Source organism: Oculina patagonica, chromosome 10 (assembly GCF_052425735.1).
Source record: "Oculina patagonica isolate OP01 chromosome 10, crgOcupat, whole genome shotgun sequence".
Taxonomy (NCBI): Eukaryota; Metazoa; Cnidaria; class Anthozoa; order Scleractinia; family Oculinidae; genus Oculina; species Oculina patagonica.
Genome location: NC_135767.1, coordinates 20387543 through 20406596, shown reverse-complemented (window position 1 = coordinate 20406596; position 19054 = coordinate 20387543). Strand labels below are relative to the sequence as shown.

At 39.0% G+C, this 19054-nt stretch overlaps 1 protein-coding gene across 1 annotated transcript; it reads right to left on the bottom strand.

Annotated features, from left to right (window-relative positions):
* Positions 1 to 3077: 3077 nt before the first annotated feature.
* On the bottom strand, positions 3078 to 17305 carry LOC144629013 (protein kinase C delta type-like). The gene is made up of 16 exons (XM_078487157.1): positions 16811 to 17305; positions 14677 to 14737; positions 13720 to 13882; positions 13293 to 13324; positions 12323 to 12408; positions 11693 to 11822; positions 10771 to 10868; positions 9847 to 10098; positions 9189 to 9362; positions 8460 to 8551; positions 7910 to 7972; positions 7173 to 7311; positions 6467 to 6547; positions 5632 to 5739; positions 4858 to 4998; positions 3078 to 4188 (listed from the first exon to the last, which is right to left on the bottom strand). The coding sequence occupies exons 1-16, from the start codon at positions 17132 to 17134 to the stop codon at positions 4036 to 4038; spliced, it is 2097 nt and encodes a 698-aa protein (XP_078343283.1). The 5' UTR covers positions 17135 to 17305; the 3' UTR covers positions 3078 to 4035.
* Between the last annotated feature and the right edge of the window lie 1749 nt (positions 17306 to 19054).

The following is a 19054-nucleotide window of genomic DNA, read 5'->3' as shown; positions in this document are numbered from 1 at the left end:
TGCTTCACATGGTGAATTCCAGAAGCTAAAAATCCAAGAGCTGTATATCTAACTCGGTAACTCACTTTAATCTTTTGTTGAAAGGCAAGAGAGATGATAAAGTCAGAAGGGTATTGTCTAAAAAAAGCAATAGTCCCAAGGCAAGACCTAAAATGTTATCAGACAATTAATCTATGATTCTGGTGAGATGCGATGAACGTTGTTGCGCATTACAGTAGTGCGGAGTACTCAGAGAGCGAGAACTATGCTGAGGAAAACAATGCAAAAAAATCGGGTACCAGCTTAACCGTTAATTACCTCACTAAACTCGATCTGGACGTAATATTGAAACATCATTTTGTGATACCTTGACCATTTTCTGCATTAGCTTTAAACTGTAATGTATGAACTATTACGTTTCAGCTCTCATTTTCATTTAAAGAACAAAATATTATCAAAATAATAAAAAAAAATAACATAAAAAGATGCCCCATTGATGCAGATTTCTTGGACCCCCTTTCCTGGTTCTCCCCCCCCTATTCTCCGGCCCACCCCCTGGCATAAATAATATGCCCCTTAGCTTTTTTTTAATATCGTGATCTAAGATTTTTTGGTGTAAAATTTTGTGAGTGATTTTTTTTGGTAGGAAGGCTCCGAAATTTTGAGTAAAGCTTTTTAGTGCGGTAGGTCACTTCTCTTCTTTTTCTCATGGCGGTTGAGAATCGCTACGGTTTGTTGAAAAACAAATAAAACTAAAAAGTGGAACGGATTGTTTCTCAACTTCTCACGAGGTCAGCCAGTCATGGTAGATGAGAACGAACTTTGTGATTTAAATCAAATTCTCTCAACAAAAAATTAAAGAAAATGTATCCAAAAAATTACTGTGAAATATGGTCAGATATGACACTGATAAGATCTGATAAGTCATGGTCGAAGAAAACTATTTATGTTTTTTGAGCCAAAAATGCAAAATATTTTATGGCTAAAAATTAAAAAAAAATAAACTACTTTTAGTAGAACAGTAATGACTGGAAATAGAAAAAAGATTCTTTTCGCGAGTCTTGGTATTTCGCCCAATATAGCAAACTCGCGGGGCAGCTAAAATCTTCCGAAGAGAATCGGATAATTTAGTTTTTCATGACGTTGAATTTGTGTTATGATCATGATAACTTTAGTCTTTCCTTCTTCCGAACGTAAACGTTAACCTTTGATATCCTTTAACGACGAATGCTGATCCTTTGAGAAAACATAAAAAGGCGTTTAAATAGTTTAGTAGTTTTCGATGCGGGATTTTGACAAATGAATGCACAAAACAGGACACCACATGGTTTCTGACATCTAATATCCCTTAATATTTCAATATTTAAAATTGCTCACAATACCATTGTTTATTTAGTCTTTGTATTTTTAATACTCGAATTGATTTGTTTGAAGAAAATTCCGCTGTCGCTAACAATCACACTAGGAGAAACGTTTAACATATTAAATGTCAAAAAATATTTAAAGGTCTGAGGTCCCAGCTAAATCGATGGCTTCGCATAAAACAAAATAGATTCCACAATGTATAAACTTCAGGCGTTTCTGTTCTTTGATAAGCAGTGTTCAGTTCAAGATAAAAGTTTGTAGAAAGGTCTTGTTCAGTAATAAGCGCTAGATTGTTCTGAGTTGCTTATCTTGGGTATTAAATAGACTGGCCACGGCTGCAACTGAAAACACCAAATTCTCCACGTTAACTTGCAGAATATGTAGCAAATCTGACAGTTTAGTTTCTGCGATCGAAAATCGTCGGTATAGACGTAATAAATTCGTTGAAATCGGTTTCGGAGTCAATCACTTTAGCAGGATTAAATCACCTCGGATTAATGAACAGATCAATCTTTGACTTGTCTACTAGAAGCTAAATCAAAATTATGTACAACAACAAACGAGCAACGCTCGGTTAAGAAACCCGCCACACAAAACGATGATAAAAGCCATTGATGTACGTAAACTGCACCGCAAGGCATCCCATTCGACAGGCTTGATTCCAGTGACTGGTGATCAAAGATTCGCTGATGCTCTTTAGTCGCTCCGGATCGAGTCCTGGTGTAAGAAGCTTCTTGGACCAAGCGTTCACCATGTTAAAAGCATCTTCTTCGCTTAGGGACGTAGAAATCTCGATCAACCTATCTGGACCAGGGATATTATCGTACCAACGAGATAGCATCCATTCCCCGTAGTGTTTCTCAAGTTGGAAGCGAGACATCGCGAAAAAGTCAACGCTGAATTCACAGAGTTTTAAAGACTGAACGCGTTCGGCTGTCACTACAGCTGATTTGGTAGCGCGTTGTTTTAAGAACGCGGGAAGCCGGCATGAATTGTTTTCATTCTGAATGGTTCGGCTGTTTTCCGGTCCGCAATCGACCTTTTTACTTTCGAGTCAATGGCAAGAAAGGATCTTCCGAATCGATATCGATTAGAAGGCGAACTAGCTCGTCGCAGGTTGATTCTACTCACGAAAATTACCGATTCCGAACAAAAGACCGCGTTTGTTGACATACATAAATCACGTATTTATAAGCGTGGTTGACGACAGAGAAATTTCTTTTAGAAAACCCACACTGAGTATAGGAAAACAAAACTAGCAAGGAGTTATGGAAACTAAATTCAAAATTACAGGTGAAAAAACACAGATGCAACCAAAAGAACAAATTCTCTATAAAATACAGAGGGGCGAAATTTTGAAATACTCTACCAGAAAACTATCAGAAATCTTATAGCTCACTCTAAAAACTCTCCTAGATAAATACATATTTTTTTTTATTTTTTATATTTATTTTATAAATAAATAAAAGAGTGGTTAAAAAAAAAAAAAAAAAAAAAATAAAAAAAAAAAAAAAAAGATTTTTTTTAAAAAAAAGAAAATTGCAAAACTCCTGCTACGAAAAACGAAGTAACGATTGTACTTTAATTATTGGCGAATAAAGTTGATTTGATTTGATGGACTAGGCAATTTTGAAGTAATTTTGGACATCCCCCCCCCCCCCACCCCAACACAAAAATTTTGAATTAAAATTTTGCCATTGCGGCGTTAATAGGAAAAGTTACCAACAAACACATTGACCAGCATTAGACGTCACATTTCGACGACATATTTATTCTCATCACAATTGGAAACTTCGTGCAAATAATTTACATGTACTGTACAAATAATATGACAAATCATTCCAGAAGGACTATTTTCCTTCGTGGCTCCTAGCTACCTACTTAAAATTCTCGCTAAAAAGTACTAAAAGATTAGATTAGAAGAAATTGTAAAAAATTAAAATCAAAACGTGTATATAATTCCTACTCACAGAAAAGAGCTTCCCCCAGACTCCTCTCAACCTTGGCCACACATGTCACGCAACCCCCCCCTTCCCCCCCCCCGCCTGCCCAACTCTTTCCCGGGGGTACTATTGGTCTACTCTCTGAGATGTCAGTGCAATCAAAACAAAAATAAAATAAAAGAATGATTTGATTGCAAGTATTTTTAGGAAACTCCATTTCATTGATTATACCGGCAACTGATCAAACTTTTCACTATATTCTACAAGAAAATCGAAAGTAGCGTTAATGCAGTTACCTTCCTCGTCTCGAAACAATTAACTAAGAAATATTCCAGGAATATTGTAAAATTTCACTGTCGGAAAGTTGATTATAGATAACTAACAGTTAATGGAACTGATAATTGGTTATAGATAGTTAGAACGGTTTTCTATTGAGTGTCGAATGTAATTCACATTTCCTTTAGTTTTTGCATTACTACGCTTAGTGCTTGGTTTAAAAAATTCGGGCCACTTTTTCACCCAATCAGAAGGAAAACCAATTGTGACTCATCCGCGCACTTTTTTCTGCGCTTTGCGACTAGCTTCGTGTTTTGATTGGTTCACGGGATTGTCTAGATAGTTTGTGATTGGCTAGAGCATAGTTAGTAGAGGGGACCCAGTCCCCCTCTACTAACTATGCTAGAGTGATAACTTTGGTTATGGTTTCACGACACTTAATGGAAAACCGCCCTAATAGTTAATTGGCATTTCATTGCTGAGTACCAAAGTACGGGTTCACAAAAGAGAACCCTCGGAATTGTCCTTGGTCCATGGACTGTAGTAGATCTTTGTCTGTTGGAGTGAACTGCGGAACCTCCATTGTGAAATCAGGATCGAAGTTCTTTGTGTCATGGTCTGAGGACTGGGGAGAGGAAAGAGGTTACCAAGCGTTAATAATGGCAGTAATGATCAAGGGGGAAGGTACACTTGAGATGTATAACTCATTTTGGATGTGGCTAAAATGACAACGGTTTAAAAGCATTGCAGTTCTAGAAAGTTTACGCAAGCGACGAAGACAATAGGCAGAAGTTTGTCGCTAAACACAAAGTCTAAATGGAGCAGTGCGATGCCTCTGCACGTGTATTAGTCATCTTGCTACATTTCTTAGCCGTCAAGCTCGCAAGTTAACGACGCCGAAAAAAAAAATTCTGTTTCACTGACTTATTAAACCATCACGTGATTGTTCAGCTATGAGAACAGTTAGTCGTGGCATAAAGAGGCAAATAGGTTTTCAAGTGCGTTCATTTTTTTGAGGCTGCAACGAATAGTTGTACTAACTAGAAAACTATATAGACTGTTAAGGGAAAGTAGATGAGTAAATAGCCTTATTTTGTTTCGGTTTGATGTTTATAATAACAAGTTGCTACTTGTTAACCCAAATATCGTTTGACTTCGTGCAACATGTGGAGAGCATTTATCAGGGATTCTTTAAACATCTAACATTGCTGAACATATGGTTTAGCATACTTTCAAACACAGGTCTCCCAACATTTTGAGATCATTCAATCGTAACCACAGGCCAGCCACTCACCACAGAAGGCTTGAATGGTGGCGTCACCTTCCGCTCCTCAAGCCTCGACCAATTAATGCGCTCGAAAAACTTGTGATCCCGGATGTTAGGGTTTGTTCCTTCTTTGTAACCGAGCCTCTCTAACGGTGTTCTTTCAAAGAGCTGCAAGAAACATGAAACAAAACACAATGAGTACAAAGAAGAGCGACATCCAACAATCCAGGCAACGTGTAAACGTCTCAAACACAGTCTACGTTGTAGATCATATAAGTGTCACGTCAGGTTGAATAGGCCAGTCACGCTAGTGTCACGCCATATAAATATAACGCAAGTTTAAGCCCTGCGTTCAAGTATCTTTTGTAACGAATTGTTTACTGACTAATGGAGCCTATCTCGTACCCAATCTTCTCTCCTCGTGTCTCCGTGGTGTGCTCTGGGTCAGATATGAGCCTTGATTTGCCACCTTCAGAGTTTGGTGAGTTACAAGACTCACGAGTGAGAAATAGCGAGCTTTCCAACGGCTTAGCGAATAGATGGCTAAACTGAGATTGAAATGGGCTTTCAGAAAGTCAAATGAAATCTCAGTCGTTTTAATTTTTCTACAGTTTGGTTTCATTTCATTTGAAGATCAGTATTATATGCAACAAAATCACTATACAAGGCGTGGCCAAGATGAAACCCCTTTCTTTCTGCGTTAGTTCCTTGAATTGTGTTTTTTGACCAGACAAGATGTTCAACGTGTTCTTAACACTAGTCTGCTTGCTACTTCGTCTATCGACCATGAATTGCACCCACCTGACTCAGGCAGTCCTCAGCCATGCTTGATATCCATTTGGGATAATGAACTTTGTCACGGCAGATAGAGTCGAACAAATCTTCTTCATCTTCACCAGCGAATGGAGACTATTGAGATATAAAAAAAGAACAATTAGTAAACAAACACACCTAACAACAAAACACGACCTAAATATGTGAAACTAGCAAGCGTTGGTCTGAAAAATATTGCCCAAATCAATAGCCCCTAATCCTTAACTTTATGACGCAGTGGCCTAAGGACGACCGGAAGTAGTCTACCAAGCACGACACACAAGCGAGCGTGAGGGTCAGGGGCCCACTTCCGCTGGCTCTAAGGCTAGTCGAGAGGACTGGTACGAGTTCTGGCCTGAGTCAATGTGTTGTGTTCTTGGGCAAGAGACCTTACTGTCACAGTCGACCGCGGTCAAACGACAGAAATATGCAAAAAAAAAAAAACTCAAGATAAGGTTTTAATTCACTGTTCACGTCATCCGGTCTGGGACTGTTGAGCTACTAGTTCTCGGTTGAGCGATTGCGGACTGTCGGCGACTTTGTCAGCACCTTTGTTCGGTGCGCATTGTCACTCGTTTGCTGGGAATGGGATTATGCTTCACTCCACTATTCTTCCTCTCACTCCTCACACACTGAGAAGGCTCCTGAGCGGCCGCGTGAACTGTCACAGTGACTCGCTCAACTCAAGAATATGACGAATACCGCCCGGCAGACTGTTTGGAAATTTGACAAATATTTTTGGGGTAAACCTGTGATGGACTAGCATCCCATCTAAGGGGACGTAGAAATACTCCCAGAAGCTCGTAGATAATTCTCGCATTACCTGACCAATCAGCATCTCATATACAAGAACACCGAACGACCACCAATCAGCGGCCGAGTCATAACGCCATCCCTTTAATATCTGGAACAAAAGAAATGCAACAACGTTACACCAGAAGTAGGTATAATTATGACATAATCAGGTGTAATTATGAAATAATTAAGTATAAATTTCATGACAAGAAATCAAAGGAAAAGAAAGATAGAACGATTCTCGATCGAGTGTCGTAAAACCCAAAACCAAAGTAATCACTCCGGCCTATTTAAAGGGCACAGACAATCCAGTGAATCAATCAAAACTCGAAGCAAATACACATGTTGCCGACACGAAGCGCGGGAAAACGTGCGCGAGTGTGTCACGATTGGTTTTGGCCTTATTCTGATTGGTTAAGAAACTGGCACGCGTTTTCTAAACCAATCACAAGGCCTACTAAAGCGAAACCAAAGTAAACGCAAATTACTTTAGATACTCAGGCTACGTTTACCGGCCGGTTTCTCGCTCGGGTGCGCGCCTCTCCGTTCCCGTCTCTTCCGCCCCGTCCTCGGCCGTCTCCGTCCGCCGCCCGCCGTTCGTGCGCTCCTCGCCCCCTCATGTGTCTCTCGTCCGTTCGGGTGTCCGCATCGGCGAGCGTCTCCGGTCCGTTCAGTGCCACAAGTGAAAACCGCTCTTAATAACGTACAAACAACAATAACAATTGCAAACGTACCTCGGGAGCAATGTAGTCAGGCGTACCGCAGAATGTGGTCGCTTTTTTTGCCTCCAGGATTCCTTCCTTGCACATTCCAAAGTCTGCTAGTTTAATGTGTCCATCTGAATCCAGCAGAACATTGTCGAGTTTTAAATCTCTGTCCGAGAAAAAAGTTCGACACTTTAATAAGTTAAGAGGTTCAAGCTCCCTCATTTCTAACTTTGAGTCAGGTCAATTCTGCTTACGTATTGTGATACATTTCTTTTAACGTTAGTTATAAAATTTGGCGGTACACCAGGACAAAATTCCCGAGCAGCGAGTTTTTTTTTTCTTTATTTACAACCAAGCATTTCTGCTTGACAGTGACAGTGTCAAAGTGTATTAAAGTTAACGAGAAGAGCAACTGAATGTTGATTTAGTTACTTGTGTGCGAATTTGAGGTAAAAAAGGTAAGGTAGATGTAAAGGGGAGCTTATTCTGATTTCAGTCACATTTCACATAAAGCGACTAGGAACATTTCTATTCTCCCCTGGATGGGATGCTAGTCCATCTCCGGGTACCCCCCACCGGCATTATTTCGCTGGTACCCATTTATACACCTGGGTGGAGAGAGGTACTATGAGAGTAAAGTGTCTTGCCCAAGAACACAACGCAGTGACCCCGGCCAGGGTTCGAACCTGAAACGCTCGATCAGGAATCCAGCGCACGAGCCATTAGGCCACCGCGCCTCCCACCTCATCTAATGGGTAATTTACCTGTAAATAATTCCTCGGCCGTGTAAGAACTGCAACCCACACACAATCTCAGCAGCGTAAAACCTATACAAGTAGAAACAGCAAAAGGTTAGAGCGAAACCTTACAAAAGCTATAAAATTTGTAACTAATACAACGTGTCTGGCTTTTACTAACAGGCTAAACACTTATCAACGGGCAGTTCATAGGGCCCTTGCGCGTTGCGTCTTCTTGTGGCACTGCGTGGTGATTACCTCAGGTACGTACTTTGCACTTCTCGCACACGTTCTCTGCGATTCTCCCGCGCACACACGATTTTCGCGCGCGTACTCTGTAATTCTCGCGCGCATACTCTGCGATTTTTCGTACGCGTAGTCTGCGATTTTTCGCGTGCGTACTCTGAAATTTTTGCGTGCGTACTCTGCGATTGATTTTCGCGCGCGCACTCTGTGATTGATTTTCGCGCGCGCACTCTGTGATTGATTTTCGCGCGCCTACTCTGCGGGGAACCATCCATAGCCAGTTTTAAATTATTGCTGTGCTATTTAGAATGAAAATGTGTCAGTAACGTACCTGGATCTTGGTTCATCAAACTTGCCCACTGTCTGTATATGGAACATTAAGTCACCACCTCCAAGATACTCCATAACAAAAAACAGGTGATCCTGTGAATGAAGATACGGTAAATTCACGCTGCAAATTTTTCCACTTTGTTGTATTTTCCTGGGATAACTCGATGTAAAGCTCTTTGTCAAAGACGTCTTTTTTCGTGCACTCAGTTTATTCCCCACTAGTGAAACATCTGTGATTCTAATGAAAAATTCCTTATTAACGACGTGGGCTCTACAGAAATCTGTGAAATGTCTCTGATTGGTCATTTCTTGCGCGCCAACATTTAAAGCTGACTGAGCAGTAACCTATTAGAGAAACTTCACGGATCTGTGTAGAGCGACGTCATCAGTATGGACTTTTTCAAGTTGAATTTCAGACCTTCCTTGAATGAGGGAATATTGGACGCACGAAGAGAGATCAACCTGCGATCAGGCGTTCCTTTTTCTGCCTAAAAAAGAACGACTGATCGCAGGTTAGGTGTATGTCTGTAGTTTGCAAAAGTCCGTCCATCCGTCTGTCCGTCCGCCAATCAGTCAGCTACTACTTTTTGTAAACCTCCCTGGTATTAGCAATTCAGCTATATTTAGAAGTATATTGACCTAAGACCTAATCCCGAGAGCAAGTAAAACTGAATGGATTTTAAGCCGGGTCGTATGTCTTTAAGCTATGAGTGATAAGGTTTTCGCCTACCTGAGACTGGAAGGCAGAATGGAGGTGAGTCAGGAATGGATGCCTGGTAGCTAATGCTAGAACTCTTCTTTCCACCATAGTACATTCCACATCATCATCTTCTAAAACTACATCCTTTTTCAGTGCCTTGATTGCATAAGCTACTTTTGTTTCCTTTAGCTCACAGAGAAGAACCTGAATGGAGAATTAACAACATTGTCAGACACCAACGTTGAGAATAACTAAAATCTCCAAAAGTGAAATTTGTCTCGATGTATGACTAAATTCTCAAAACTGCCTACTAACATTGAAAGGAATCCCTGGCAAACACTGAGGAAAATTTAAGTACGTTTCCATCCAGGCCGCGTAGCTGGGAATTTCGTACACGGGTGCTTCAGTTTGTTTTGGTGGCGGCGCCACAAACGTGTTCACTGAAGCCACAAAGGTAATTCTAACTTGAGTACTTCCCAATCTCCTTACAGCCTAGTGGCTTTTTTAGAGGCTCTGCTGGCAAAACAAAGCACTCTCACACAAGCTAATTGAGTTAAGAGTCTTGACTGAAATGAAGTTTTTTCAGCCAAATCTCAGATGATCTCATATCTCAAGCATTGTGTTGAAAAAAAAAAAGACATCTGTTAACTAAGTCTAAACAAAAAGAAAACAAACAAAAGCATTTTACCTTGCCGAAGCTTCCTTTTCCCAGAACTTTAAGCAGATTAAAATCGTCGATGTGGTAGAGTTGCTGTTGAATCTTTCTGACATCTTTTCCGTGAATGCTAACAGTCCGTTGAGGCAAGGGAGGAGAAATGGCATCCCACAATGCTTCGTAAACACCACCTTCATCATCATCGCTGTCATCATCAGTCTTAGAAGATGTTCCTGCTCCAGCTGGTTTCTGTTCTTTGCTAAGTTTGCGCTTCCTGATATCATTCTTTTGAGAAAGAATTTAAAAGTTATTAAATAACATAACGTTCCCTTGTTACCTTCGAATTAGCCAGTCTTTTTCTTCGCCATTGTCGGAGCATACGGTGGGCCACTCCATCTTATAATTTAAATTGAAACTGTTTTCAATATCTAGAGGGCAAATCTCTTTACTTGAAAAGAAGTTTTATCATACAGCCTCGCATATATATATATATTGTTATGTCTATTAATTCTCGTAACAAGAAAAGTTACATAGTACAATAATGGTTTGAACCCAGGAGTATCAGTAGTTCATATAGTGTGATCATCCAGTAAGAGTAGTTTTGAAAAGAACTGTTGTTGGTGATTACATTTACAGTATTTTTGCATCAATTCCTTGTTACGTACGGCAGACTGCTATTATGGACTCTTGCTATTATGAAGACTAAAAGACATTCCACACATCTCCGCTATAACAAGAGTTGACTCAGTACTCTCTCCCGGATGTCCACACTATACCAACTAAGTCAAGTCACGTTAGAGATCGCTGATACTTTCAGAGGGGTGTTACTTTTCGGATTTGCTGACAACCGTGAAACTTTATTGCCACTTTTGAAAATGTACAGTACTCATTTGCATAGCTAAATTTTGTAACTTGGGTTGGGTGAAGGGGGCAGGGAGAGGATTTTTAAATGCATACCTTTGCATCAGCCATGGCCTCTGCTAACATTTTTTGGTTCACTCCGCACAGGTTTGGAACAACTGCTTTACACTTCTTGTGGCAGTTCATGTTACATACTAGCAAGAAAAAAACTCTCTAAATTAGTTACTTAATATTAAATTAATTGCTAAATGATCAAATTTATAACAAAAATAATGGTTTAGGACTCCAAATGGTGGTCATTGATCACAATAGAGACCTTCAGATTGGAGTACAAGTACAAGACTGAGTACAAGTACACTTTTCAAACCTACATGTAGGGCTCATGTTTCTGATTATCGCATTTCACACCAACTTCATCGGGCAGCATGGGGGAGGATCTAAAGGTCCCTCAAGTGAAGGTGGTTGTTAACCCCATTCCCAGGGTCTCTCTCTACCTACCACCACCCCCCCCCCCCAAAAAAAAAAAAAGAAGAGTCATCGTTAAGGTGGGGTTTCCCCTATATATTTTGGTCAAAATGCAACGCTTATTTTTTTTTCCCCCCCCCAAAAAAAACCCCAAAAAAAAAAAAAAAAAAAAAAAAAAAAAAAAAATCCCCCCAAAATTTTTTTATTATTTTTAAAAAAATTTAAAAAAAAAAAAAAAATTTTTTTTTTTTTTTATAAAAAATTCTTTTTTTTAAAAAATAAAAAAAAAAAAAAAACCCCCCCCCCCCAAAAAACCCCCCCCCCCAAAAACGCCCCCCCCTAAAGTCCAAAAAATCAAAAAGCGCCCAGGGCACTTAAACGAATAAATACGGTAATTGGGGTCCGAGAAGTGCTGTTTTAACCCTTGCTTTGTAAGAGATTGTTAAATCCATAACTTCAAGAAAAAAATCTGTTTTGTACTGTGGAAGTCCCCTTCCGTTTCATTGTCCAATACATCAGATTTCCAGAACGTTAACTGTGGCACCAGACCTACCTTGGCATTTGAGTCCTTGTTTGTATAATCCATACAGCATAGATCCACAGTGGTCACAGAATGTAGGTCGTAAGTATGTTGTTTCCTTGAATTTGTGTGGCATGTCAATTTTAAACCGCTCTTTCATTTTCTACAAAATATAAAAAAAATGCAATGTATAAAAAATTGCAATTGCACTTATAATGATAAATAAATGATTAAAAAATACCACGTAAGTCACACTTGATTAATTAATCCAGTTATCACATTATATTCAGCTCATCCAAGAAAACCCTAAGTTCAGGGCTGCAAATAACAGTTTGACATCAGACACTGGCCGACCACAATTTGCCTATGTCCGATGAAATTCCAACTGTGGTCAGACAAAATGTCTGGACAACTTTTTTTGTGCTTTCCAGTGCAAACACCAATGTTCTGCATTTGATAACGCATTAGATTAGTAGATTCATGTGGTGTCCGACCTCACTTTTGTTTTGTCCAGACAAAATGGTGACTTAGTTGGACGCATGTCCTTTCAAGGGATGTCAGGCAATGCTCCAGTGATATGTGACATCCCAAACAACTGCAGGCGGCGTACATGTAGGAGACTTTGAGTTTCATAAACACATACAAAACTTGATGATAATGTACCTTTGTTTCCTCTGCCACATTTTGTGTTCCAGGACAATTGCTAAGAATAATTTCGTGACATCTTTTGTGACATACCATGGTGCAAACTGGAAGTAAATACAAAAAGTATTAAGTCATGCAAGTATATATCAGCAGCAATCCTGCGTTGTTGACCCCTAGGAACCCTAAGGGGCATAAATTGATAGAGCAGCCCCTACATTAATATATGTACGTGTTGCAGTTAATTTTTGATCTCGTTTTTTTTTCTTGTTTTCTCGTTGATTTTTTTCTGTTAAAATGGGGTTAGGGTGGGTATGATATTGGTTCACCGCCTGGCAGTGGAGGGGGGACAGCTCCGGGGGTTCATCCATGCAGGTAGTATATATTGATGTACTAGGGAGGGGGATATAGCAGATGTGGGGGGGTTAGTGGTGGGGGGGGGTATGAGTTCAGGGAGGGATGTGTTCCCTCTCCTGTCTAGTGATCTACTAGTTAGAGATCAACTAGTATAAAAATAACTGCAGCATATGCATTAAAGCCCTTTGGGCAGTGGCAGCGATATTTTGCAGAACGCAGAATGCAGAATGATGGTCAGCTGTTTGCTTGCGGTTTGCTTTCACTCAGGCTTTCATGCGGTTAGCTTCACCCCTGTTTGCTTCTGGTAAGCTTTAATTTGTTGGTTAGGGCATTATACAATGGCCATTCAGTCATTCCATCATTCAGCATTCTGGGTTCTGAAAATACCCCTGCTGCTTGGGCAAGGAGGGCAATACAAGTGTTCCAGTCAATAGTGGATTATCTTCCAAAATGTTGATTTTCCTAGTCTCATCATCATGAACAAATTCTTTGCAGTCTTCAAACACTTTGCACCATACATTATATTTAAATTACATTCTGATTTTTTTTTCCAGAATGAAAGTTTCATAAAAGTGCAAACGAAACAAACCAAGTATACTTGAATGTTCATTTAAACAAAAACTATAATGCTTACCAGTACACTGATAGCCTTGCTTCCCAAATCCCCTACAAAAAAAATTAACAAGTGATGAATTAATTTCCCATTATATGCATATCAATCAAGACCAATATTTTAGTTTTTTTGGAGGTGTTGATCAAAACGCGACTTGCCTTTACATTTCAATGAATACATATTACATTTATCAACCTGAGTAGTACTTAGTCATTCTTGTCCACAGAGCCACTTGTTCCTCTTGGCCGGCAGAGCCTGGGGCACAAGCAACGAGTGGCTTTGGACACATAATTTGATTGGCTAGATTTTTGTTAAGGATCAAACAAATCATGAGTCCCCAGAGCCACTTGTTTCTCATGCTCCAGGCTCTGCCGGTTTAGAGGGACAAGCAGCTTTCGGGACTAGGATGGTACTAAGAAAGTTAAACTCAAGGAGTCATCACACTTACCACATAAATTCTGTACAAACTGAACAAAAGACAGGCTGCCTGAAAAATCGGGCAACAAATCTATGTCCTCTAATGATGTGACATTTCTGCTTTCGCATGGCGCCACGTCGACCAGTGAGACCACTGTGGTTTTCATGAGGTTTTCCTTCTTTTGTTGGATCATCTATAAATAATAATTATTTATTTATTAATAATTACTATAAATAAAACTGAGTTGCTGAGGTGTTATTACAAGTTTGGATTATCATGGTAGATTATTATTAATACTAATAAAAATGAAAGCGCCCATAAATTATCATAGCGCAATAAGGGCAACTGGCAAGCAATAAGAAATACCTTTCTATAACATATAGAGGTATAATTTTATTCAATTTGCTGAAGAAGACTGTGAGATAAGGTTCAGTGACAAATTGATTACAGATGGATATCGCTAACAGACAGATTGACAAAAAACAAGAAAAAAGCAGAAATAACAAAAGAGGGAGATAGAAACAATTGAATTTAATGGTCTGAATTTGAATTCTCCCAAACTGCCTATGACTTGTGTTTGTACCGGCTTTTACTTATTTTTTTTTGTCATGTTAAAACATGCATCTCACAGACATGTTGGTACAACCCTCCAAGTTAAGACCATTTTAGTCGCCATGGCGACTAAAATTTTGGAGCTGGTGACTACATTGAAACCGAACTCGCCAGCCTGGCAACTAAAATCGAGAAGAAGGATTGAAAGCGTGAGCTTAATTTAGCAACCAAAATGTTTCACTGGCGACCAAACTTGAGCAGTTGCTGGCCAAATGGCCACCAAGGAAAAAAATAAACTTGGAGGGTTGTGGTAGTAAGGCGATTACATTACTAGGTGATTTTAGCTGGTGAATACCCTGACAGTAGATATATTGTGAACAAAGTAAACAATTTAGACAATTAATTCAAACTATTTGCAGCATTATTTATTATTACCTATGACTTCGATAAAATGTCTAACTTGTACCAGTAGTCTGCCAGTGGGCTGAAGATCCAGCTAAAAAAAAGAAAAGACGACTAACATTTCAGTTTAACCCTTTAAAAAAAAAAGGAATAAATAAATATTGAATAAAATTAAACATCTTTATTTTACGAGGGTAGCACTTAATAGTCTTACGACTAAAAAACCTGTGGCCCTCAGATTCCTAAACGAACTGAAATTAAGAAGTGTTGGTTTTTTGTGAAGGGAGGAAAACCAGAGAACCTGGAGAAAAACCAGGCTTGAAGCAAGGACGAGAACCAACAACAAACTCAACCCACATATGATGCCGGGTCCCGGAATCGTACATGTACTTGGGCCACATTGGTGGGAGGTGAGTACTCTCACCACTGTGCCATCCCTGCTCCCCCAAACTTGATCAGTATCTAGTTTCTCTTGCAATATCAATACAGTTTGAAGCAGACTAGTGATGATAATAAGGAAATCTATCAAAACCATCACAAGATCATCTGGATTTACAATAAAATGACAATCCCTTAGATATTGAAATAATGTCATTTTAAGATGTGATAATAATTATTTAGATGTGACATCAAAAGAGCTTTGAATTGAGAGCAAATGATACTGATAATAGAAATCACTTTCACTTTCAGCTTTGACTCTGCTATATTATTGCACCAAAGAAACACACCAAAATGGCAACTGCGTACAAAAAAATAATTGTTCTCAAAATTATTTTTATTCATTTCCATGTTATAAAAATGCTACAAAGCTATGACTTGCACAAAATAATTCCTTGTTCTTGTTTTATATACATTAAATTGTTCTTTCTAAAACCCCGAGTCCGTAAGCTGAGTTGCCTATCGCTTATAGAAAATGAGGGTGAATAGCCTCGTTAGTGGCACTCCAAGATTGCAGTCTAAAGTCACACTTTTACATACTTTTAAGTCAAAATCAGAAACAGAATATAAAACAATGGGAGAACCAATCAGATTTTCAGTTTTCTTAATAGAACATGGCAGAGTGTCTACTTATATCTGTTAGTTTTCTTTTGTCGTCCATGCAACCAAATAACCTGCGATCAGGTGATTTTCTTGTAAGCAGGGAGGGTATGATCGCAGATTTAATAGCAAGCAAACAGTTTTAGTTACATTGACAAAAACAGCCAACTTCATGTGAAGTCATAAGGTACACTGTACCCTTTCAGATCAGATTACTCCCACAACAGTTTTGAAATAGACATGATCAGATTTTAAGATTATTTTAAGAAGCAACATGTTACCATAGCATTGCTCAATACACTGAATAACATGGCATCCACCCAGGCAATTACGAGCATTTTTGCTGTGCTAAAAATAATCTTCTGTCACAGGCCTGGGGGACAAGCCACTTCACTTGCTAACATCCTGTAAACAAGCTTTTATTCCTTCCATTTAGATTAAAAGCTTAATATGCTTTCATTTTCAATTGATCTTAAGAATGGATGGTCTTACATGTATTTTCAAAATTACATTTACATTGCAGATATTTTTTCCATGCATTTCAATTAAATCTAATAATAGAATTTTAATTAATGATTTGAAATGACAAGGTACTTGGTTCTTTTTTAAATTTGGGCATTCGACTGCAATGCGGAAAAGTTTGATATCGAGAAATATCAGTAAACAAAGTAATAATTTTTAGGGCATTCTTTAACCATTAGAAAACACCGCTCGCTGAGTAGTCGCCAAAAGGCAGTCCATAACAAAATGATACATTACTTGTTCAAGAAACTACTTCTATGCAAATTGTTCTCAACCGGCGTTTAAACCCAGTTGAATGCATCTTGTAGCAAGAGCTTAATCCGCGCTACCACAAGAAGTTCTATTTAAAATCTCAAGTCTTCCAATCTTATCCTCGATGGGTCGTGAGATAAATATTAGCAGAACAGCATAGAAATATTCACATTAAAAACCTGTTCGTAATATTTTGATTTTATACTGAGGCAAGAACGCCTGCATGTCAAAACAAGCTCGATGCTTGCTCCCAAAACATTCATTATTTGTAGTTGCTTGCCCATACGAAGACCAATATTAAAAAAATTCTTTGTAGCAAAAACGTTTGTTAATCTAAAATTCATTACAAACTTACCCAGACGCTTGAAAATCCATGAGCATCCCGCTTGCATTGATCGACCAAAAACTGGACTCCAATTGAAACATCGGCCACAACTTTGCCGCTTGGCTTTTGTAAGACAACGATTGTTATAACTCTCCCGTCGTATAAATGAGTGTCAAAGCATTTGTTCCATTCTGGGTAAATTGTCTTTTTCTTCTGCACTAGCGAAATTCCTTGAGCAGCAGACATCACTGCTTCTTTTATGTGCACGGCGCAATACGAATCGAACGGTTGTGGGTCTTTCAGCCATGCCGGAGCCGGCTCCACTTCGATTAATTTCACACGGATAAAACCCATGCTCGTTTTGCTGTTTAACACCAGAAATCGTTAAAGCTATATCCTGTCTTGAGAAAACTAGGCTGTTAACGACATGTCTCCACGTATATATAACTTTATAGGACTTCCGTTGAATCGATTTCCAAGAACAAACGATCATATAAGCACCGTGACACAAATTCGAGCGGTGACTTCACTTCACTGCGGGCAGAAACCCGTGACACTCGTCCATATTTGGTCTTTGCATCCAAATTAGGGTGTGATGTCCACATCCGCTATTGTCTATGATGTTTGCTTCCGGGGGCGTCTTCAATGTTGTGTACGTCAACTTTTGTTTATTCTGACGTAAATTTCACACGGTTAAATACATCAGTTCCGGAAATAATCTTAAACGTAAGTGTTTTAGCTTTCCACGAAAAAACCAAAACATTAGAATCAAAAGCTGAGCGGTGTCAACAAAGCGTGAAAATCGAAATTTATCCAGCGGAGAGCCAAGCGTGCTAGCTGGCATTGGGCTGTAGCTAGGCTATTGATCCAGCCGTGTACATATGTTGTTATAGCTATGTTATTTGTAAAATACTGCTTCCATTTTGAATAAAATGATCGTTAAGCCTATCTTCTAGATAACGGCTAAGTTGTTTGTGATTAAGATAATGTGATTGAGTAAAAACAAAAAAAAGAAAACAATCAGAGTCATCAATAGTATAGGTTTCCGCAAAAAAGGTCTCTGGGCGAAACCCTATTGTTTTTTTCCTTGTTTTTTTTTTTTCAATATTGATATTGTATGGTAAAATCAAGGAGTGTTTGTTTGTTGTTATCAAACTTAGGGCAGACGGAGCGCCTAAACACGTCATCTCAGACAGGAATTGCGAACTAATGTTTCAACAGATTTATCAGCTGAAGTAACAGTTTTATGCAGATGGTATTTTCCAAAGGGGGAAAAGACAGCTTTAACTTTCCGTATTTTTTTCCAAGAACGGTATAAAGTTGAGCACATCTCGACGTTCATGTACATTAGAAAGGGTAGTTTAAGCTTTCCAACCTTCCGCATATTTTTTTCATCTGAGATAAACAAAGAGCAGTTACTAGACTACTGGCTGTAGATGAATCACGATAACTCGAACCTCCCGCTACTATAGTGGCCTAGCCTTGAAGGTTGGTCAAGGTCAAAGTCACTATTGTTTGCGGATACGTATTTACGCGTTTTTTTTTCTCGGAAAGATTTAGCGATTATTAAATAAAGCGATTTTCCGAAATTTGAAAAAATGGGCGATATCCTGTAAACCAGTTTACAGGAAATATAAAAAAGATTGAAATAAATGTTCAGTAAAGGAACAGAGTCACTTGAAACTGAACGAACAATATCATTTTCAAAAATGAATAACAGTTAATTGAAAATGTCAGAAGATGTGGCAACTCCAGCTCAGGGAAATCGTACAACCCTTTTTGCTTTCCACGATGTCGTTATCTCACACGTTTTCTCCCTCCTTTTTTTTAGGGGGGGGGGGGGGGGGTCTCATATGGCTCCTCCCCCCTTTCCCGGGTTTTTTCTTTTTTTTTTGATGGCTCCTGGGGGTAATAATAATTTATTTAACGCGTATTAAATTAAACCGAAACAAATTTTAGCGAGTTTCTAGTACTATAAAATTTAGCGATTCTCGCCCAACTTCTAAAATCGTAGGGGCATATCACATATCATATGCTTTATATCCGGTTTATACTGAGTTTACCCGGATAGTCCTTTTACTATCCATGGTTTTAGTGAGAGAAAGAAACAGGATAAATTTAAGGAAACGGGAAAAAAATCAAACAAACCGACAAATAAACAAACAAACAAACAAGAGTTGAGAGAGATATGCTTTGATTGAAGAATTTTGAGGGGGTCTCGAGAAGGGAAGTACAAAAGAGTGGGCTCGGGGGAGAGGAGGGAGGGAGCAGTAG

Coding starts and splice junctions, on each gene's coding strand:
- LOC144629013 (XM_078487157.1), bottom strand. CDS start 17,134: ATGGGTTTTATCCGTGTGAAATTAATCGAAGTGGAGCCGGCTCCGGCA. Junction 10,869..11,692: donor ACAAGGACTCAAATGCCAAG/GTAGGTCTGGTG, acceptor TTTTCTTGCTAG/TATGTAACATGAACTGCCAC. Junction 9,363..9,846: donor GAAAAGGAAGCTTCGGCAAG/GTAAAATGCTTT, acceptor TTCTCCATTCAG/GTTCTTCTCTGTGAGCTAAA.